This window comes from Prinia subflava, chromosome 20, assembly GCF_021018805.1.
Source record: "Prinia subflava isolate CZ2003 ecotype Zambia chromosome 20, Cam_Psub_1.2, whole genome shotgun sequence".
Lineage (NCBI taxonomy): Eukaryota > Metazoa > Chordata > Aves > Passeriformes > Cisticolidae > Prinia > Prinia subflava.
This window is the reverse complement of record NC_086266.1, coordinates 397,174-420,324: the sequence shown is the minus strand read 5'-3', so window position 1 is coordinate 420,324 and position 23,151 is coordinate 397,174. Positions and strand designations below refer to the sequence as shown.

Sequence of the window (23,151 nt, the reverse complement as noted above, 5' to 3'; positions counted from 1 at the left end):
TCAGACTGGGTAGGCAGGTAAGTGGCAGCAAAGAACAGAGTGTGCAACAGAAAAGGGGCTGGGGTGAGAAGCTGCCAAGAGCTGAAACAAAGTCAAGCAGGCCAAACAGCACAACTGACGCCAAGCAGGGGAAGCAGCTTTAGCTGAGAAACAGCTAAACCCCAGTGAAACGAGGTTGTGAAACATACTCTGGATGTGTAAGGCACCTAAGCCATGAGGAGCACAGAACAGTTCTCAGCTGGTCAGAGCTTGTAGGCCTCCAGCCCCCTGAGACTCTGACATGGAGCCAGGGTTTGCCTAGACGGGAGAAAGGAGGCTGGCTTGTGGTTAGGTGGAATTAGAGTGGAACTGAGACAGAAATGACATTATCCCGCTCAACCTCTGCCCAGGATCATAGAGCAAAACTATTATAAACAACAAAGTCAAATACTTCGTGTTTAAGCTCTGAAGAAAATGCTCTATCAAATATATGGGACAGCACTCCTCTGTATGTGCTGGCAAATGAGATTTGCTGACGTACCTTGGTCTCTTCCCCACAGCCTGCTGAGGCTGGAACTCAGCGGGTTAAAGGAGAGGTCGAGGCAATGAGGGGTTGTTACTAACAGATAAGGTCAAGGAACAGATAACTCTTTCAGATAAACTTGTATGGTTTTCTGAGGCTGACCTACCACATTCCCAAGGTCCTCTGTTTGCTCCTAACAAAGTTTCCTTTGGTTTCGTTTTCACCATCAACCAACTTCAAGGCTTCTTTCAGACTGTGTCTCACAAGTCACTCCCCTACTGCCAGTTGTGTCTGGGGCTCCAGGCCTTTTTTGCTGCTTCAACTCTGACACAGTGGGAGGTGGAAGCAAGGAAAACTGTGATCGTGTCATTAGCTGAGATTAAAGGTTTTTGTAAATGGCACAACGCATAACAAGTAGCAAGGAATACAACAGTTTATGACATGTTGGTGGGTTGCACAGATGTTCAAAACCGTTAAGATAAAAATACTTTTAGACGGTAACTTTCTTTACTGTGCCTTAGCAGCCCTACAAAGCCTCAGTGCCAGCAGCTGTGAAGGAAGTGGCAAAGGGCACACCTGGGATGCTCACCATGAACACCCAGGACAGCAATTCCCTCTCACACCCCAGGGAGTCCCCACTGCTCCACTCCCTGTACCTCTGGTTCCAGCTGTGGGCCGAGCACAAGTGAAGCTTCCAACCTGGAACATAAAAGAAACTGTGGAGAAGGGACCAGCACCCTTCACAAGCCTCGCTCAGGAACAAAGGCCAGTCCAGCTGCTCTGCACAAGACCAGCAGGGAGAAGGGCACAGGGTATATAAAATCTTCATTTCTCTTCAGTTCTCTTTTAATCAATACAATTAATGTACATTTTATATAAAGATGAATCTTCGTGAAAAACAGATGGCAAAACCCAGTTTGCCTAAGACAATTTATACATCCGAACCAGAAAAACAGACAGGGAGACAGGAATTAAATTACAACAGACAAACCTACACAGCAGCAGAAGTTACCATAAGGTTACAGCAGCAGGTTTATGTGTATTGTTTGAATTATGTCACAACCAAAGTTACAGAAAAAAGAGACTAGTTTCAATCCTACACAATATGTTTAAAAAGCTAAAAATCTCAGATATAATATACATGTATACAATTACATTTTGAATTAACTTATTTATAAATTTTATATAGGGACAGGCTCTTTATACAACTCTATTTGCACAAACTTCAGTCATACAGAATCCTGCCGAAGTGAAGCAAAGGAATGATCACATAAATAAAGGTTTACATTACTTGGGCTTTCCCATATCAGGTCTGTGAATTGAAGTTACAAAATATACATATTTGCCTTTCATACATATTGCTTTTTACATACAAAAAATTCACTTAAGGAAAATAATTTGTAAAGTGTTAAAATGTGTAGAGTTTGATAGCAGAAAAATCTAAATCCTGCCATATGGTTACATTCTGGAATTAACTGCATTTTTTACATTATGTGACACATTTTTAAAGTAATAAACCAGGAAACATTTGCATCCACAGTGCTGTGTGTTTCTCTAATACATATAAATTTCCTGTATTTTTGTAATATCTGAACGACACAGAGGGCATTCATTAAGTAATTGAGCACATTCCTTACAGGCAACCAGGTGACCACAGGGAATGAAGACAACGGACACGTCCTTAGCCATGCAGATCTTACAGAGCTTTTCCTCCTGCAAACGTCTCAGCTTCTCTTCAGTACTGAGGTCTAAGGAAAACAGACACATAAAAAGAAGTTAACATATTTACTACCACTGAATCTCATTCTTTTTTTTTTTTTCTTTTTACATGCAAGGACAAGGTTTTCTTCATAGGATTTAAAGGTCACACCCTTAAAAAGAACAATCCAAAATTACAAGAGAGGAGTCCCAGCTGCAATATGGAATTCTCTATTTTTATTTTCCCTTCTAGCCCATTACATCTCCCAGGCAATGCAGGCAGGGAGTGCATCTATCTGTATCTGTAAGAGCCTGAAATACCTACAGAATTTAGGATATGCATATTTTCATCAGGAACCATCTTTTCATAGACCTCTCACTGACAAGTTCCCTGAAATTTGAGCAGAAGGTGAAGGAAAGGCTCATTTCTACTGGTTAAGTAATTTGGATTTTTTTTTATTTTTCTGAGTTTTCCCAATGAGAAAAATGAGGATGGGACTTCCTTCCCATTTTCAAAATGCCCATATTTAGAAAAGCTTGAATTCTGTAACACAGAAAGAGTCAATTTGGCATTGTACACGAGCTCTTTATTATTCCAGTATGCCCCATTTGAAAATACAAAATTCAGACACCCTCCCCTGCCACTTGGGGGAAGCTCTGTACAGCCAACCACCAAAATAAGATCCAGCTGCACTGCAAGTTCTTCTTCCCCCACAAAGTCCTATTAAAAACCTTATTAAAAGGAGTGGGTTGGTAACATCTCTGCTTATCATGCCAACCAGGTGGACTTTGCCCTCCTGATGAATTCACTCGTATGTGACATTGTCTTAAATCACAAATTTCCTGAATCAGAACTCCTGGGTTTGGTCTATTTGCAGAGTGCACCATAGGGTATGCCCCAGCAAAGCTGGAACATAAATAACTGAATACAAATACCATTCAGATGCACACTTGTTCTTATTGGCCAAGAATGAAAATACTTCTATCCCAAACAAAATTATACTTCAAAATAAATGCCCCCCACTGTGACCTTTTTCTGTTGAATACACTGTATATGACAGTGTGTCCCTGTCCTATTTCATTTTCCCACATCTATAGTTTGTCTTATAACAATGTTCTTGTAGTTATTCTTGCTTTTATTTTTAAATATAATTGTCACAGTGATTTTGGCTTTTTTTGTTAGCACATGCACCCTTTCCCAGAAGCACACTAGACTGTCAGTGGTACACACCTCTGAGATACCCATACTACTTATTTTAGAGATGATATTTATAAATGCTGCTACACTCAAAGTATTTTAACATCCTGTTTGTTCAGGGTTTTTTTGAATGTCCCAAACCACGCCTTTAATTTTCATTTACAATACTGTAAGTTTACCATAGGTAAGACTGGGATCAAAGGCTAGAATAACCAGATAACATTAAAAAATATTTCACAGACTAAAGAACTGATGTGAAAGTACACACAGAGGTTTTGTAACTGAATAAGCTCATCTTGCTCAACTGGGATTTCATTTGGTTCTTCTTCCCTTGTATTTTCTTTATGAGCACTTAAGTCTGCTACCAGATCCTCAACAGATGTGTGACTTTCTCCAGTCATGTGCAATCTCTTTTCCATGGTGTTCCTAATCTCAGACAAACTGAAACCCATGGCTATGGCACTTTGTACCAAAGGATTCTGTAAGAGATCATCTAAAACAAGAGATTAAAAACAAAACAAAACACTTTAAGAAGGATGAATCTGATTATCTGACAGTACTGACTACTATTGACTACAGTACTCTAAGACACATATTTACAAACAAATACGTAGCCAAAGGAACCATATTTCCAATTTGAGAATTTTGCTAATTGTAAAGATTACAGATTTGAGTTTTCTTCAATCCTTTCCTGGGAGCTTTCCCAGTCTAAATAAAATATATTTATATTATAGAAATCCTCCTACATTTGCTGTTCAAATCAACTACTTCAAATTAAATAACATGTCCCATAAAACTATCATCACAAATTTTGTAGCTGAATCTTAAATGAAATTCATCCAAAATTACAAGTCACAATGGATAAGTGATAAGACACCCATTTTAATTCAGTTTAGGGAAGAAAAAAACCTCATACCTATGTTGAGAGAAACCAATAAATAATTTGAATTTATAAAACCAAAACACAGCACCACCACCAAGGAAGCAGGTCTGTCCATGGTAAGACACAACATTGCTTGGGGAAACCATTATTCAGACTGTTGGACCTTCCCCTTCCTTTTACTTATAAACATTGTTCAAACAACAAAATTTTTCAAATTTTAATTTTTAAAAACTAACACTTTTTTAAAAAAATAGGTTCTTTTATTTTCACTCTCATAAATGAGCAGTATGGGAGAGATTTCTAAGCAGGTTTTGTGCAGCCACTCTTACCAGCAATAGCTCCCCTTCCCTGGGATGAAGCTGCCTGAGTGGCCTCCTTTACCCTTTTACTGCTTTGTCTTTTTACTGCTCGGCCTTTGTGAGAGGCACTGCAGGAATGTGCAGTGCTGGAGCACACCATGAACTGCTCCAGCCTGCTGGGCCTTTGTGAGAGGCACTGCAGGAATGTGCAGTGCTGGAGCACACCATGAACTGCTCCAGCCTGCTGGGCCTTTGTGAGAGGCACTGCAGGAATGTGCAGTGCTGGAGCACACCATGAACTGCTCCAGCCTGCTGGGCCTTTGTGAGAGGCACTGCAGGAATGTGCAGTGCTGGAGCACACAGTGAACTGCTCCAGCCTGCTCAGCCTTTGTGAGAGGCACTGCAGAATGTGCAGTGATGGAGCACACCATGAACTGCTCCAGGTTGTTCAGCCTTTGTGAGAGGCACTGCAGGAATGTGCAGTGATGGAGCACACCATGAACTGCTCCAGCGTGCTCAGCCTTTGTGAGAGGCACTGCAGGAATGTGCAGTGCTGGAGCACACCATGAACTGCTCCAGGTTGTTCAGCCTTTGTGAGAGGCACTGCAGAATGTGCAGTGATGGAGCACACCATGAACTGCTCCAGCGTGCTCAGCCTTTGTGAGAGGCACTGCAGGAATGTGCAGTGATGGAGCACACCATGAACTGCTCCAGGTTGTTCAGCCTTTGTGAAAGGCACTGCAGGAATGTGCAGTGCTGGAGCACCATGAACTGCTCCAGCCTGCTCAGCCTTTGTGAGAGGCACTGCAGGAATGTGCAGTGCTGGAGCACACCATGAACTGCTCCAGCCTGCTCAGCCTTTGTGAGAGGCACTGCAGGAATGTGCAGTGCTGGAGCACACCATGAACTGCTCCAGGTTGTTCAGCCTTTGTGAGAGGCACTGCAGGAATGTGCAGTGCTGGAGCACACCATGAACTGCTCCAGGTTGTTCAGCCTTTGTGAGAGGCACTGCAGGAATGTGCAGTGCTGGAGCACACCATGAACTGCTCCAGCCTGCTCGGCCTTTGTGAGAGGCACTGCAGGAATGTGCAGTGATGGAGCACACCATGAACTGCTCCAGGTTGTTCAGGCTTTGTGAGAGGCACTGCAGGAATGTGCAGTGCTGGAGCACACCATGAACTGCTCCAGCCTGCTCTGCCTTTGTGAAAGGCACTGCAGGAATGTGCAGTGCTGGAGCACACCATGAACTGCTCCAGCCTGCTCTGCCTTTGTGAGAGGCACTGCAGGAATGTGCAGTGCTGGAGCACACAGTGAACTGCTCCAGGTTGTTCAGCCTTTGTGAGAGGCACTGCAGGAATGTGCAGTGCTGGAGCACACCATGAACTGCTCCAGCCTGCTCTGCCTTTGTGAGAGGCACTGCAGGAATGTGCAGTGCTGGAGCACCATGAACTGCTCCAGCCTGCTCTGCCTTTGTTAGAGGCACTGCAGGCATGTGCAGTGCTGGAGCACACCATGAACTGCTCCAGGTTGTTCAGCCTTTGTGAAAGGCACTGCAGGAATGTGCAGTGCTGGAGCACCATGAACTGCTCCAGCCTGCTCAGCCTTTGTGAGAGGCACTGCAGGCATGTGCAGTGATGGAGCACACCATGAACTGCTCCAGGTTGTTCAGCCTTTGTGCAAGGCACTGCAGGAATGTGCAGTGCTGGAGCACCATGAACTGCTCCAGCCTGCTCAGCCTTTGTGAGAGGCACTGCAGGAATGTGCAGTGCTGGAGCACACCATGAACTGCTCCAGCCTGCTGGGCCTTTGTGAGAGGCACTGCAGGAATGTGCAGTGCTGGAGCACACCATGAACTGCTCCAGCCTGCTCAGCCTGTCCCTGCCATGGGACAGACCCGCTGCTCCTGCCCAGGGAAAGGGGCTCCTGTCCAGTGTCCTTTAACATCAATGTCACAGCACCACGAGTTCAGTACCTGATGCACACACCAGCTGTAAGGCTGCATCCTACACAAACCTCTTCCACAGTTCACAGCCTTTACTTCACAATATTTACACAATTACATTTCCTCTAAGAGAAATAAAATACATTCTGCAGTTCTTTAGAAGCAATGAAGCAATGGAAGAGTATCATCCAACAATTTGCCTGTCGTGCTTTATTTTAAAATGTAATAGGGTTATTTTAAAAATTAACCATTCCTGTCACTATACATTCAAATACGGATATTCCAAAATGGGGGCAGGCTGCTTGTTTTAAACAGATACCTTTAGGAAGTATTGTCCCTTCAGCAGCTTCTGTCTAAAAGTGAAATATAAAGAAACAAAATTACAATTCTGGAGAAAGTAGAAGGAAATGCATACAGTTACAAAATAAAAAAATAGCTGTTTGATCTCCAGTTATTTTAGTGATTAAAACTATTTAATCTGCTCCAAACAAAATGATCACTTATTGATCAATGATATATTTTGTTGTAATTTTAATGCATCTCTGCAATAAACATATGTACACGATTCTTAAGTCTACAAAAGAATTCTAAAATGACAGATAATCTGCACTGTCAGTTTTAAATTTTTCTAGACATTTTCTATTTTAACAAAATGATTAATAAGCAAGAAACTTACTGTTGGATCCCTACATCCGTCTCTTAAGTGAACATTATTTATAAATTCTATCCCCTTTTCCTTGCTCACAAATCTGCACCTAAAAATAAGAATATTTAGATTTAATAAAACTGCGTTAGCAGCAAAAATTGGTCACATAATTATGGAAGCTTTGATAAATTTCCTACATCATACAAACTGCCTGCTCTTAAACTTTCTAAATGTTCAGTAAACATCTGTGATGTTACTGTAATATTTCTTAGAACATCTTACACACTTAAGAAGTAATTATCTTTCTCACATTTTTGGTGAAAAAGAAAGCTTAAGAGTTGTTGGCTACGATAGCTCATGACAGATTTCTAAACGTAAAAGCTCACTCAAATGAAAAACAAACATTATGTTCAAGTGCTGGTTCTTTTAGTCTTTCACAACCACAGCAGTCACTGGTCAAACAAATGCCTTCCGTGCTTTCTTTATGATTTCCCAGCCAGTCTTACCCACTGGACAGAGCTCTTTCCTAGCAGAAGATTTCGGGAATGCTGTAACTCCTTGACAAGAGCTCTGCAGCTCCAGCAGCCACTTCAGGAACAGCTGCTGAGAGACTGACACACTGCACTGAGACTGATGTGCAAACAAAATCCCCAAAAAAGACTGCTTGTGATCTGAGAGGAAGAAATCAAATAATATATATCCAAAATCAAACCCATAAAAGAGAAATGTAGCAAGAAAACATTCCTTAACTATTCACTGCACCACGCTAAAAACTTGGAATCGTATCTCTTTCAACTGCCAGAGACTAATAATTAAAAACTGCCTGTACCACTATTCAAAAAGGAACAGCTCATGCATAAATACCAATCTCCAACTTCCAGAGAGCCTTTCACCACAGAAGAGAAATTTGGGAGTCAATGCATAAAAGACACTGATTTTATCACTATTATACAAGTAACTAAGTCTCTGTATATGGATGGCTTCTGTCCACGTGTGGGAACTACTGAGTCATACTATTCTTCCTTTCCTCAAAACAGATTTTAGACAACATTGGCAGTCTTTCTAAAATCTACTTCTGGTACTACTACTATGACTACTACTGTCTGGAATCCTTAATCCTTTCAAATTAGAGAGAACAATGTTTTATATTTCATACCACTACTGAATTTCAGGTTTGTTTGCTCTGTGGCAGCTTTTTAGTCATTTTATATCTTGGAATAACTTACAAACTTTTACATGTACCAAGCTATTAAAACAACCATTACAATGCAGCACTTGGATAACAAGTAAAAACCCTCAGATACACATTGATAAAACTACACAATTCTTGCTGAGAAAGCAAGCATCGGTTAAATCCAGGCACAGGTATCTTCCCTTTAATAATGCTACAAATAAGACAACATAAAATTATTTGCATAAATCTAAACAGTATTAAGCCATAATCAACCTTCTCAAGCCTTTATTAGCATGCTCTGTCATTAAAATGCAACTTACTGTAAATAAGACTCAGACACACCAAGAAAACAGAGATACCTTACCCAGGAAACCACTTGGCATGTTGATCCCAAGGGTCTTCATTTTCCTTCCACTCTTGCAATCCTCCACCACAGTGGAAACACACAACATGATCACCACTGCCTGAGGAAACACACCAGAATAAAGTTAGATACTTTGTGCAGGCATAATACCAAGTTTTCAACTGAAATGTTACGTTAAGAAAACAAATATTTCTTTTACTGATTTACAATTTCAACTACAAATAACTCCATTTTAACAGAGGACAACACGCATTTGAAACAAATGTTCAGGGGGAGAATCGAGCTTAAAGAAACACAAAATAAGAGGAGCAAGTTTCCTGAATTTTATTTTAGTAATTATACAGATAAAGATTTTAAAAATTGGGATTTTTTCATAACAAGACACTTACTCAGGTAGAATTTCTTTGTTAAAAGGTATTAGTCATTTCAAGGTCTGGCTTACCTGTGCTATAGAATCCAGCTTCTGCAAGTTTCTCCTTGTTAACAGGATACATCCAAGATAAAAATGTTTGTAAACGTTTTCCATATTTTGCCATAGAGGGATTCCGTGGGTGCTGTGCATTGTTCAGACCACTTATGCCAAGCTCAGCAGGAACAGAGTCACTTGAAACATTTCCAACATCCCGGCCCAGAACAAAAAGGCATTTGGGAAAATGCCTCTTGTGTTCTGACCAAGCTATGTCACTGGGTTCCCAGTTCTTCAATTTTCCACCACAACAAAAACATGCCACTTGGTCACCAACACCTGTATAATAAAATCCAGCATTAGCTAATTCCTGTGGTGTCAACTGGCCACTGAGGGGCCAGTTGTGAAAAGACTTCAATCTCGTTTCTTCACTGCACATAGCAGGGTTTTTAGGATACAAACTATCTGACATATCCACAACCTGCCTAGTTCTCAGAAGGTAATCTGCCTCCACGTCAGGGTCATCCAGAGCACACGGGAGGGCTGAGTGGCTGGAACCGTTTTCAGTTCCATTCTGGTCGTTCTGGGCAACAGGATCCATGTTACTTTGCAGAAAAGCAGATTCAGTAATAAACGTGCAGCTGGGGGCAAGCTGTTTGTGTCTCTCAACTGCAGAATCCCCAGGCCCCCATCCTTCAACAGTCGTGTGGCAGCTGAAGCACTCCACCCTGTCACCTTCTCCGGTATAGACAAAGCCAGCCCGTGCTAGAGCCAGCGGCGACACGGGGCAGCCCGCTGGAAACCCAACAAAAGTTCCCCGTCTGTGGTGCTCCTGTGCCCACTCCTGGGCAGTGTCTGCAGAGGCACAGGCTGCCCACTTCCGCGGGACATTACACGTCCTCTCTTCATAAGCAGGGCTCTCCTTCACATTTCCTAAACAAAGAATAGAGCTTTTAATTTCAGCCAGAAGGACACATCATACCCATATACAACCCTGGAAGCTGGCTAAATTCAGCTACCATCCTTTACGTATTAAAATAACAACTCCTCCTCTCCTCCATTGCATCATTGCCTGCATTACCTGCCACACAGAGGCAAACACCAAAGTATTAAAACCAAAATAATAGAAAAATTGTAAAGAAAAGCAGAAAGATCAAGGCATCTTAGAGGACTATAAACATATGCCCGGAGAACACACAGATTTATAGGTTTAAAAGTATGTTCTATTTCTTAATAAAATTGCAATACTGAAACCAACAAATTTTTTTTTTCTTTTTTGGTTCAGAAAGGGGAGGGGGAAACACAAATGCCTATGTATGGCAGGACTGTTGCATCCTCTGCCAAGATGACAAAGATAATTAAGCTATAAATGGGGACAAGACATGACATCAGACACCTGGTATGGGTGCTTCATGTAATCATGGACACAAGGCCTCTGAGCACCAGCTTTAATTCCTTCTGTCTGTCAGTTCATGACTAATGTAATAACACTAGAAATTATACTGTGGCTTTGTTTTAGCTTAGCAAATTCAAAAATAGCATCTGAATAAATTGCATTGACTGACCTACAAATCTGACCTATATGCTTGTTTTGACCTTGAAGGACAAAAAATCCCAAACCAGAAACTGTTTGGCACTATAAGGAGTTATTTTTAATTCTTTTACATGACTAGCATGGCGGTAACCTCCAAGTCAGAAATCCACTCGCACAGCCTCATGTTCCTGACTGAAGGGTACATGTGAGTGTCCCTTGTTGACTGAATTTTGAAATGTGAGTAGTGCACCAAGTAAATATCAAACAGAACACACTGTACCAGCTGACACACAGATCATGCACATGTCACTTCAATGAACTTCAGTTTCTGCCTGCTCAGCTGCAATTACATCAAGGAAGGTGCATGCTGCTAACTGCAAACCTACTTAAAAAGATTAAAATTACCACAAACACGATATATCGAAACAGTGTTTGCAAATTTCAGCATATTTGTATCTAATTATCAATAGCCATTTTTAAAATAAGTTCTGTTTAGATCTTTTAGATTTATTTTAGAAACAGAAATGCCTCCTGATTCAGTGCCAAAGCTTACATAACTCTATCAGCTCAGCTTTATTTGTCTGTTCTAACAGGTCCTACTTAGGTCTGTCTCGTACCAGTGGGAGTGGTCAAAAAACCCCACAACCAGCCCTCCTCGTCAGCATTCTTTCACTTTTGCTGCTGATTGCAAAGGGCAAGGCCAGGGGAGGTGCACAACAATCATGAGCTTGTTCCTTTGCCCTTCTTGGCCAGTGCTGTAGGTGTTAAGCTTTTCATAAAAGGAAATAGTTTGGGATTCTTTAAAGGACCTCAAAGAAAACTGCAAACCAATCGAGTAGATAGCAAAATGAAGCAATTAAGAAAATGAAAAATACCCAAATAAAATCTTAACCGACCAATCCATCACACACAAACTTTCTTTCTTAGAGACAATACTTCACTGTTGTCTTCTCTGTTACGTGGTGATTTACTTCAGGATAAACAATGAGTAATTAACTTAAATTGTATCCTACTGCTCTTTGTCCAGGTATTATATTAAAATAAAGGTGTTTGACAAAAAGGTAAAAGAGGGTTTTTTCATGCAGTTGGTTGCTTTTCCTTCAAAACTGGTCTACTATAAGATCTTGTTGTTTTTATATGTTCATTTAGGACACTAAATGCTTCCGGTTAGCTACATGAAGTATTGGCATTAAAACTGCAATGTACGAATGTGGCAGTGAAGGGATAATGAAAGCAGATCTGCGAACCCGTTTGCATTTTGCAGCAGATGCAGATTAAAAACAGTGCAAAATTACCCAAACAAAATGCGTATCAACACCCATTTATAGGCCTTTCAGCAGGAAGACAGAAGCGTCAGACAAGTAGTACAGAAGCAAAAATACACTTATTGTTAAAGAGAAATATATAAGCATATGATCATAGACGTTGTGCAAAAGAGAACTGCTTGAACTTAACCGCTGAAAGAAAATTGGAGTGAACTTTTCCCTATAGAATTCTCAATAACTACTGTAATCGAACAAAACTGCATTTTTATTAACAAAAAGTAGTTCTAGAAAGTGATGGGCCTAATAAAAATAAAAATAATAAAAGAGTGAGCAAGGAGAGATAACATTCAAATATGTCAAAAGAACCACAGAGACCACAGAAGCGCTTACTAGCATAGACAATTTTCATCCACTTTTGCAAAGAGCAGCAGTGAAGGCTGGGGCACGGCCCGGGACAGGGTCTGGGCTCCCCCGGGGCAGCCCCGGCCCGCCCGGCCGCTCCGTCCCCATGGCAACGCCTCAGCGGCCGGGACCTGCGGCCGGCCCCGTCAGCGGCCGGGCCAGCGGCGCTCGGCATCCCCGGCACCGCCGTGCCGGCGGGGGCAGAGCTGAGGGACCGAGCCCCCGCTCCACGCGCAGCGCCGAGCCGAGCCGAGCCGCTCGGAGCAGCGAGAATGCCCAGCACGGGCAGCCGAGGAGCGCGGGCAGCCGAGGAGCCCGGCCCGCCCCCGGGTCCCGCTGCCGCCCCGTCCCGGCGCTGCCGCGGGCACTCACCGCGCGCATCCCGTCCCGTCCGGTCCGCGGCGCCGCTCCCGGCAGCGCGCCCCACAAGATGGCGGCTCCCGGCAGCCCCAGCGCCGCCCGCGAACGAGCAGCGCCCCCTGGCGGGCCGGTGGGGGCGCGGCGGGCGGGCCCCGCCGGCGGAGGGCGGCGCGTGGCGGCGGCGCGCGGGAAGCGCAGAGCGGCTCCGACCCGGAGCCCCGCGGGCCCGGAGCCCCGCTCCTCGTTCCCCTCATCCCCCTGAGCCCCCTCATCCCCCTGAGCCCCCTCATCCCCCGGAGCCCTGCGGGCCCGGAGCCCCGCTCCTCGTTCCCCTCATCCCCCTGAGTCCCTTCTGTCCCCACAGGCCCGCTCCTCGTTCCCCTCATCCCCAGGAGCCCCCTCGGTCCTCAAGCCCCGCTCCTCGTTCCCCTCATCCCCCGGAGCCCCCTCATCCCCTGGAGCCCCGCTCCTCGTTCCCCTCATCCCCCGGAGCCCCGCGGGCCCGGAGCCCCGCTCCTCGTTCCCCTCATCCCCCTGAGCCCCCTCATCCCCCTGAGCCCCGCGGGCCCGGAGCCCCGCTCCTCGTTCCCCTCATCCCCCTGAGTCCCTTCTGTCCCCACAGCCCCGCTCCTCGTTCCCCTCATCCCCCTGAGCCCCCTCGGTCCTCAAGCCCCGCTCCTCGTTCCCCTCATCCCCCGGAGCCCCGCGGCCCCTCAGGCCCTCTCTTGGGTCCCCAGAGCCCGCTCCTCGTTCCCCTCAGCCGCCACAACCCCCTCAGTTTCCCCGGCCCCGCTCCTCAGCTCCGCCGTTTCTCCGTCCGACCGCTCCCGGCTCCGCGCTGGCCTCGCCTCTCCTCCCCCAGCACCTCCAGCAGCCCCTTCATGTCACACCATCTTCTCCAGACGGGCTCAAATCTGGAAAATGCTCATGCCAACCTCTCCTTGCCCTCACCTCTTGTCCCAGCTTGTTACGATTTAAACCCTGATAAACCAGGATTTTTTTGGGACTTGAATTTTCCAAATCAGACAGAAACCTCAGGCAATTTTCTTTGGTAGTTGTAGCCAAAAATTATCTAATCATTCTCATGGCTAAGACTAAGATAGTCCTGAACATTAAAATAAGAGGTTTGAACCTTAACATTGCAATGTGAACATGAATATTTAATCTTCTAAGTCCTTGTCATACCACATTATTAATATATTCATTAGCAGTGATTTTCACAAAGGCCCTTGCTCTGTTGAGGTTTGATACTTCTCCAAATGAAGCAGATTGTTTTCAGAGGTCACAAAGCGGTTTTGCAAAGACCCACTTTGAGATTTAGATGTCTAAATCAAGAACTATGGTACTTTCCATCAAAAAAAATAAGATAAAATAAAACTGAAAAAACCAGATCATACCAAAGTACAGTCTCTTTGAAATTTTCTTTACACAATCGTGTCAAAAATTTCAATCAGTTACAACCTGTTTGAGTCAGATAAACATAAACTGGACTTAGCACACAGTTCTTTGACACAAAGTGTTTAGTCAACCATGGGTCAAGAGTCACAGAGGTTAATTTGGGAAACTGTGTTTGTTGACATAATCCCTAAGAAAATAATGCAATTTATTTCCTATTCATCTCATTGATTGATCAATTGGACCATTAGTAGCCAGTTACTGAATGGAGTGGAAAAAAGCTGTGCAATCCAGAGCTGGGATTTCAGAGGTGCAGCAAAGAAGAAAATCAAATATGGAAAAATGACAAAATGGTGATCTGACAAGGAACATTTCTTCATGAATGTGACAATTGAAAATTGAATAACTAATAAGTAACAGATGTCTAAAAGCTGTCTTTTCCCTTGAATTATATCCAGTGCTTTCACTACCATTGGAAGAAGAGATGCAGTCATTTGATAGGAAAGCCATGCATTTGTATGCTGGTCCTCAGAAAATCAAATCTAATTCTCTCTTTCAAAGCAGTAGGACACTCTTTCTCTTTATCCACAGCATTTACTATTACAGCACATTCTTTCTTTCTTTTTGTTGCAAGCAGGTGATAAACGCCATTCTTGTTACATTTTCATGAAGGCGGTGGAGGTGTCTGAAGGGAAGTTTGAGAAAAATAGACGCATAATTATAGTACAGAAACAGGAAAAGCTGAAAAAACCTGATGAGCCTCTTCAACTTCAGCATTGAAATCTTATGCAGGACAAACTATAACTCCCAAATCCATTGCTGACCAGACAATGCAATAAAACACCTTCTCATTAAAACTAAAAGCATCAAATAATGGCAACAGTACTGACCTTGATAATACATGCCCTGTGGGAAAGTTAGCATCTAAACATGCAAAAACCAGCTCTTTGATGACTTAGTATGCTGCTGCTGAAACGACTTCTAAGTTCACCTCAGTGTGATGTCAAATCAGAGACAAACTGTTTACATTCTTTCACAATCCACTGAGCACAGGAGCTATGATAAATACCAAATGAAGAGGAAAATGCAACTAGTGATTTATCTCAGTTCTATCTGAACTGAGTAATGCAAGAAATAATTATCTAGAGCCAGAACTTTGGATTTAGCAAGCATGTGACAGATGACTACATACATGGTTTTCTATTCAAAATTCCTCCATGCTGGAATATTAGTGCTGGCACACAGGTAGTATGTAAATCTGGTATAATGAGTAGAAAATCAGCAAGTTCAAGGCAATGCTTACCTATTCCCTGCATGCTTCTGCATGTATGTCGTGACAGGAGAAAAAAACCAGAGAGGAGCACAGAGGAATGCTGTGGTTAACAAACACGTCCCCTTAACTGATCACTTTGGTCATTAATTATCCCCACATCCTGTTGATGATGTCTGAGAGTTATTATATATATGGACAATTCACCAGGACCATCCAAATCTTAGCAGAGTAAGCTTATAAACACTTTATATTGCTGTAGAAGCCTAAAAATTATATTCTTCACACGTCAAAGGCTCTTTTTAAAAAGGGGAATTTAGAATGATTAATCCTTACATGGACATGAAACAAAAGCCAAGTAATAAAAGACATTTTATTCCAAAAAGTCATTCTTATTTGTCTGTGCAGAAAAAGTAAAGCACTCAATTGTTTAACCCTCAGAGCAGATTAAATAAAGTTGTGCCTTGTCACATGAATTCCATGGAGCTGGTTAATACAGAAGAAATGAGCTGTTGGATATTTTACTTGTTCTGCTTTTGTACATTTCCAGCTCTCCCAATGGATGTCTGCAGTATTTATTTAGAAAACCAAGAATAAATATGTTTTTATAAGATCCAATTACCACTGACATTTTCCCAGCTCTGTATTTTGCTGGATAATGTACTACACCCTTGAAAACCTTGTATTTACTGCTCCGTTAAATCCCTTCCCGCTGCTATCCCGCTGTTACCATAGCGGTGACACAGGCATTTCCTTTAACGTGGCTGGGACAAAGCCTGCACAGCACTTCTTTATTCGGGCAGGAAGCACGGCAGGAGACTTAAGACTGTGCTGTGACATATCCTGCCTTTGCAGGCATCATTTTTCCTTCTTTTCAAAATTTTATTTTATTCCATTATTTACAAAGGTAAATGTCAACCTGTAGAAATAACAGAAGGAAACACAAAACTGTCCTGGCTTTGAAAAACACAAATATTAGGATGCCCAGGATGCTTTTTCAAGCACACAAAAGCCTCATGAAAAGACGAAGAATAAGCTATAAAGGCTGTTTTATAGAAGTAAAATATAAGTCTTATTTTTTAACCTAGGAATTCCTCACAATTCATCTAACATCAGGTAGTAATGAGAAAGATATTTCATTACAGAAAGAGGTCCACCACAAAAGCAAGGATAAGTCAAAACGGAATATGACTTTATAGCCCGGAACAAAGAATATTCTGTGTCAAAAATATATTATTCTGAAGAGGAATTGGTACATATTTATTTTAAAAATATTTTGCTTTGCCTACATTATTAAAATGCATTACAGTCTATGCTGTAGAGCTTATATGTCATATATATAATGCATATTAAGTGCGTATATTTTATGTAAATTCTACCACTAAATGTTTTGTATAGTACCATAGAAATATTGTGTAATCAGCCACTTCTCAGAGTAGATTTTAAAACTGTTTTTGTCACGTGTATTTCTACATTGCATGTAATAACAGCCTGTCCCAGTCTGCTACTAATATACTTCAAGAAAGAAGTGGTTTAGATTCCTTAAGTAAACTTGGGATTTCACCTGTTGGTCCTGCAACGACTTGATGGCTTTATTCTACTGCATTTCTGCGCGGCTGTCTCTTCCTCCCCATCGTGAGGGCAGAATCTCGCATTTTTACGTTCAGGCCTTACACAGCTACTCCTATATACACCCTTACTCCTAAGACATTTTGCTGCATTCCACTCTGCCGCTGCAGCGCACACGCGGCCGCCCTCACACGGCACCGCGCCCTCAGAGCGCACCCGCACCGCGCTTCCGGCGCGCCCCGCCGCGCAGGCGCGGGAGGAGCCCCGCCCCGCCCCGCCCCGCCCCGCCCCGCCCCGCCCCGCCCCGCCCCGCCCCGCCCCGCCCCGCCCCGCCCCGCCCCGCCCCGCCCCGCCCCGCCCCGCCCCGCCCCGCCCGCGGTTGTAACGCGCACGCGCGGCGGTGGCCCCGCCCCGCGGCCCCCGCGCCGGCGCAGTCCGCCCGCCGCCTCCCCGCACGGCGCGGCCGCGTCCCGCGGTTTCTCGCGGCCCGTCCGTCCCCTCTGACCCGGCGCCGCCGCTGCCGCTGCTCCATCCGGGCCCTCGGCGCTACACGGGGAAGATGGCGGCGCTGCTCCCGGCCGAGTGGATAAAGAACTGGGAGAAAGGCGGCAAGAGCGAGTTGTGAGTGCTGGGCCTCGCCGTGGGGAGGGACGGGGCGCTGCGGCCTGCGGGAGGGAGGCGGGGGCGCCCGGGCCTGGCGGGCCCGGGGAGGCAGGGGGGCGGCGGACGGGGCGTCGGTCGGGGCCGCGTCCTTGCTGCTGGGCGTAGGGTCGAAACCGTTGTCGGGAGGAGGGCCTGGGCCACCCTCCCGTCCGGTTCGGCCGGGTGCTGCCGCCCTCCGCTCGGACCCGTAGCTGGGGCCAGCTTTCCCGGCGCCCCCTTCCAGCCTCTGGGCCAGATTTGTCGGGGGTCGGGCTCATCTTCACCCGCCCCCCGTGGTGATACGGACCCTGGAGCGTTCCCGTGTCGGTGCCTCTACAGTACTGACCTTTATGGTAAAGGCCTGAGCCCCCGTTGCCACCTTTTTGGCGATTCCGGTGGGACTGGCCCCGTATTTTTGATCCAAGCAAAATATGATCAGGTAGTCGTGCTTGTTCTATCCTACAAAGTAACCTTTGTGCACGGAGGGGTCCGGTTGCCACCTCTCAGGTTAATCCAGGTGTGCCGGGAGCTTTCCGTTCTGGGCCTGTGTCTGTTGTAAGCCATCTCAATGTGGCGGATTCACTAAATGTTCTGTTTCAGGGCTACAGCTCTTCGGGGGGTGATTCACCAGTTTGGTCATTTCATGTTACCCTGTTAAACAGGGGTGTCCTCTGCACTAACTATGTATATTTTATATGCTCTTATTTTAATTCTTTCACGTGCTTTTGTTTTTTGTTGTAAATAAAAAACCCAGCAGTTTTAAATATGGATGTCGAAGGGCTCACTTAAAGGAACACTTCCTGATTTTGTTCATGTTTTCTGAGAGGTTGTGTAGCTTTGGCAATGAATTTTCGTTGTGCCTGAGGGAAAAGGCAGTGGGCTGGAGATTGCAGAGAATCCCTGCACAGAACGCTGTTCTCTCCAGAGCCACCATTTTGTAGTGAAGGGGGCCCCCTTTACAGCCGTGTAATTTTTGGTTTGAATTATGCTGGAACCATTATCGTGTTAATGTGCAAGCTGAACATGTGGAGAGGTGGTGTGGAGTTTGCAGGAGGACAGACATTTCATAGCCGATCATGTAATGGCATCTGTGCTGTTCTCACTGGGTTCTCAGCACTCTTTGTAACAGGCAACTTACCTCAGCTTGTGACCACGATAAAACCTTTCAGCGTTCTTCTCTCCCCTGAGCAGTATTTCTTAAACAGGATGGGGAGAAAGTGTTTGTCTGCTGTGGGACCAATAACACACAATGATAAGCTGTGTTCCTGTATTTGTGGTACTCACTTCATTTGGAATACTGCTAGAGAGATGTTCCAGGCACAGTTTAAAGAGCAGTTTGCAGATGAGGCCATATGTGTTAAAAGAAATGTGATTGTGTCTGGGTAACAGTTGTCAGGTAGCTTTATAAATCCGAGGAATATACATCAACTTATTTTCTAGAGTATAAAGTATATACCTGTAGACAATATTTAGAGAACTTTTTAGGAAACAACTTTATTGGGAGAGTCTTTAGTGCATAACTTTTTGTTTCTTTTTCCAAAACTTCCTATCTCCTGATTTACTAGAGGAAAACAGCTAGGATGCTGTCATTTCAGAAAGAAACACGTGAAGTGTTTTTAAACATTAAAATATAAAGGGGATAAATGCAATAACACTACTTATCTAATACCAGTATGCTCAAAAATAAAAATTAGGTCTAGGCCTAAGTTCAGTCTTGATCTTTGTGGTTCAAAGTTAAGACAACGCATTATAGTGATGTTAGAAAGGTGGAAAGGGGAAGAATGCTGCAGAAGGACAAAAGTGACATTACTAGCAAATAGGAGAATTTTTAAAATTTAGAAGGTTTTTGTAGGCATTTTAAGGGGATAAAAACACTTCATAACTAGTAGGAAAAATCATTTCTTATGGAAAAAATATTTACTTGCTGGAGCATGAAATGGCTTATAGGATCTGACTAGATCAGTTGATACAGTATTTTTGCAGTTAGTAGTTACCTAAATGAAAACATATTTCTGTGTTTTGGGACAATATGAAACTATACTGAGAGAAGTAAAGGGTTTGATCTAATCTGACATTTCAGCTTCTGCTAGGATTATTAATGGATGCTTAAGATAATTCCTCTGGTTTTTTTGGAATGGTGTGATATTTTTGATTATGTGATCAGCTTGTCATGGTTTAACAGTACTATCCAGTACAAACTTTAAGGGTTTTGTGTGTTTTAGCATTTCATAATGCTAATTAGTAATGCAGCGGTGACCGTTTGCTTCCAAGACATTGTTCAAAACTGTACCCGATTTGAATTTAATTAATCAAGCTACTGATATGTAATAGTATCTAATAAAAATACATAGATGTGGTGGTTTCAAGTGTATGTACCCGCCAAAACTACATTGGTCAGGATGTGGTCATCTTACGTGTCACTTTTTTGTTCGGATCCTTCTCTGAGTACAGTTTACAGGTTATGTTTATTTATTTGCTGCTGCCAGGAGCTGGTGTGTATGTGAAGTGTGAGGGTGGCTGCTCATGCTGCTCAGCCTGGGCTCCTTGCACACGTCGTTGTGTGTGCTGTCTTGTAGGAAAATTGTGTTTTCCACAGCGTGCTGGTGTGGGCCTGCAGCCCCCGTGGAGTGTGTAACTCACAGTAACCGGTGCCTCACCTTGTCTGTGACACACTGAGCACACCAGGGAGCCTCTGGTGTGGAGGGAGGGCTTTGCCAAAGTACCTGCCTCACGCTTTATGCAATGTGTTAAACCTCGAGATAAACTGGAGAAGCTTAACGTTCTGCAAGTGTGAAATTTTGAGACACAGTTTTCAGGCACTTGCAGCTTGTTTGTTGCTTTAACTCAACACTGTAACATTGCTGATGCCAGTGAAGGGCTGAGGATGGGCAGGGAAGAGTTGGGTTGTAGTTGTGCCATCCTGATTGCAAAATGCAATTGATTGTACTTTATCTCACCTCAAGAACTACCTGCATCAGTTGAATTATGCATATAGTTAAATACTGGCAGGCCCATGCACTTTGTGATAATTGCTGCTTTAATCCATGTGTGGGAGTGAAATGGAGGTTACAGCACGTGGGGTGTGAGTCGGGAGGCCTCAGTTCCGGTGCTGTGGAAAGTGTGTATTTCAGATAAACTGTTTTGGAATCTGGTGTTTCACTGTACTTTTATTTGTATACAGACCTTAGAAATGAATGCTTATAGGGTACCTTCTTTATGAAGGAGTAGTTAAAATTTTTAAAAAATTAGTTTTATTGAATTGATACTCTTCAGAGACAGCTGGGGGAAAAATCTACTCTTTATAAAAAGTATTTACTTACCATTAATGAAAAATATAATATTTATTCCCCTGTTTTGCTGTCTCTCTTCTGGTTATTTCCAAGCATATTGCATTCTCTTCAGTAGTGTTTAGGACATCTTAGCCATACCTTTGCGTTTTTGCTGGGGTACTGTTTCTGCTGGTTGTTATGTTTGAAACTCTCTGGTTTGCAGTTGTCTAAAGGGTGTGTATACCTTATATTTGCTAATTATAATCCTTTGATTGCCGGACCAGCTGTTTAGTCCTGCTAGAGAAGTGGTAGTCTGTATAGGATGCAAATAGAATGAGTAATGGATTGCTACAGAACTATTTTTTGCTGTTATTTTACTGATAAGCCTCTGTAGTAATTGCATGTATCTACCTTATTTGAGACAGTTTAAAATGGCTCCCACAGCAAACTGTGGTCTTGCCATTTTATGTAGGAATGAGACACAGCTCTGGTACCCTCCTCAGTTTCTGCACGTGAAAGGTACTTCGAAAAATATGTGAACTTCTGTTGAAAATGTGCAAATGTGACAGAAGTTCTTAAAATATTCCCTGGTGTCTGTTACGATAAAGGTAAATCTCTACCCTTTTTAAATACTGTCACTTCTAGATGTGAAACTGCTTTTGAAACCTCATGCTGGGGTGACAGTAGTGGAAGAGGGAAGATCCTTCTATCTTGGAAGCATGTCCCTTTCTAAGCTGCCGGTGTAGGGAAGAGGCCTGCTCTTTACTCATTTGTTCTCTAACAGAACTATTAATTTATCTGCTGTAGCAGTCTGCACAGTACTTAGAGTGCTTTTTGCATATGGCTGTTTGGTGAGGGAGCCCTGGGAGCAACCAGTGACAATGCAACATGACAGATTTTTGCTTCCTATAGTGGAATTTTTTAGGGACTAGAATAAAGAAAAATTCTGTCTTATTCCTGGTAAAACATTGCATGAGGAAATCATGCACATAATGTTAAAAGTTTTTCACAAGCAGGAGTTTATATTAATATTAATTGTGTGAGAAGCATTTCCTCATTGGGCAATGCCAGGTTATTGCTGGGACTTCCATGCTTCCACATTGCCCCATGTTCTTTTCTCAAGGAGGTGTAATGTTAGGAAGAATATTTATGTGTGTGTGAGATCTATTGGGAATCTTGTGTTTCTTTGCTGTGTGAGTTCTCTGAATTAGGGTTTACTTTGGAAAAATGGAAATGTTGTCATCCATTTAAACTGCCCAAATCTAAAGCTGTTTTAGCCAGAGCATCAACTAAAAACGTTTGCATGCTAATATCTAATGATGGTTTTTTATATTTGTTTTATTTTAGTGTGCAGCTGTGTCGTGCTCTCAGTGAAAACAAAAACCATGATGTTGGTTTCAGAGGTAAGTTGTGTGTGGTTTGTTAGTTTTAGTTAAGTAAAAAACAAGCCTGGAAACACTTGATTATGGTACCTTTGCATGTGTGTGCTTGGAACATTTGTCTGTGGTGACATTGGTGTGTGCTAAAGGTGAGTACTACAAATGCAAAGATCACTACAAGGATTGCTTTCACACATCCAGAGGTTTCTTTGTAGTCGCTTGTGGCAGCATCGTCCAGTGTTTGATCTGTGCTGTAGAAAGTGGAATTCCATTTTGCAAACTCAGCATACAACTGGATTTGTTTTAGAAGTTAAATGTATGAACCCTAATGTGTGCGAGTGTGAAGTTATCCTATTTAAAAAATAAATTGTTTTCATTCACCCACAGTGGTCTGTAGTCACCACATTACTGACTGCATAATTTAAGGCATTAAGATCTGTATAACATGTTACTGGATGTAGCTTATTGAGCAAACCATGTGGTAACAGTGTAAGGTGAAAGCATGGGGTTTTGTTATTTTTGGTATAGTAAAAACACAACATTTTTGTGTATTATTTAAGAACCTTACAGGTTTCTCACAGCTGGTTTTACAACCACCATGTTTACGTTGCAAGGTTTTTGTCAAGTGGAATACCTCTGTTTAGTGCTTTAACTTATTACAAACATTTGTGAAGTTGCATTCTTCAGTTATAGGAGGCATTCCTTAAAAAAATGAAATAAAAAATAATCCTTGTCAAGCATTTTTCTCCAATTAAATTTTACTTTCTTTTAGAGAAATGCTTTTTGAGAGCTCATCTGTGATGAGACATGATTAGGAAAGTACTGTAATGTTTTCTATGAATGTATAATGTTATATTTATGTGAATTAGAAGGTAAAGGTGTTTTTGTTAAGCCAGCTACCAAGACTCAAGTTGCAGGAAAACTTTTGTTATTTCACTGTTATTCCATGAACTC

The 23,151-nt window shown here is 43.2% G+C and overlaps 2 protein-coding genes across 8 annotated transcripts in view; one reads left to right on the top strand and one right to left on the bottom strand.

Moving 5' to 3' along the window:
- Positions 1-1,330: 1,330 nt before the first annotated feature.
- XIAP (X-linked inhibitor of apoptosis) lies at positions 1,331-12,679 on the bottom strand. 2 transcript variants are annotated; one of them, XM_063416863.1, is made up of 7 exons: positions 12,302-12,679; positions 9,149-10,045; positions 8,707-8,806; positions 7,199-7,277; positions 6,842-6,875; positions 3,667-3,891; positions 1,331-2,250 (listed from the first exon to the last, which is right to left on the bottom strand). In XM_063416863.1, the coding sequence occupies exons 1-7, from the start codon at positions 12,486-12,488 to the stop codon at positions 2,057-2,059; spliced, it is 1,716 nt and encodes a 571-aa protein (XP_063272933.1). In that variant the 5' UTR covers positions 12,489-12,679; the 3' UTR covers positions 1,331-2,056. The 2 variants fall into 2 exon arrangements, with proteins under 2 accessions (XP_063272933.1, XP_063272934.1); XM_063416864.1 differs by lacking the exon at positions 3,667-3,891.
- A 4,653-nt stretch (positions 12,680-17,332) lies between these two features.
- The window catches only part of THOC2 (THO complex subunit 2), a 43,933-nt gene continuing 38,114 nt past the window's right edge, over positions 17,333-23,151 (top strand). For 4 of the 6 annotated variants that reach the window (XM_063416947.1, XM_063416945.1, XM_063416946.1 and 1 more), the window contains exons 1-2: positions 17,335-17,528; positions 22,166-22,221. In XM_063416947.1, the coding sequence (XP_063273017.1) occupies positions 17,467-17,528; positions 22,166-22,221 (118 nt within the window). In that variant the 5' untranslated portion in view covers positions 17,335-17,466. Of the gene's footprint in view, positions 17,529-22,165; positions 22,222-23,151 lie in introns of all 6 variants that reach the window. The other 2 variants (XR_010082782.1, XR_010082781.1) reach the window with 1 other exon arrangement.

What these genes read in the sequence shown, in the direction of transcription:
- XIAP (XM_063416863.1), bottom strand. Translation starts at nt 12,488, where the DNA reads ATGCCGAGCGCCGCTGGCCCGGCCGCTGACGGGGCCGGCCGCAGGTCC. An exon ending in CATGCCAAGTGGTTTCCTGG is followed by an intron (nt 7,278 to 8,706) that starts GTAAGGTATCTC and finishes TCTTATTTTTAG; the next exon opens with GTGCAGATTTGTGAGCAAGG. An exon ending in AGGGACAATACTTCCTAAAG is followed by an intron (nt 3,892 to 6,841) that starts GTATCTGTTTAA and finishes CTCTTGTTTTAG; the next exon opens with ATGATCTCTTACAGAATCCT.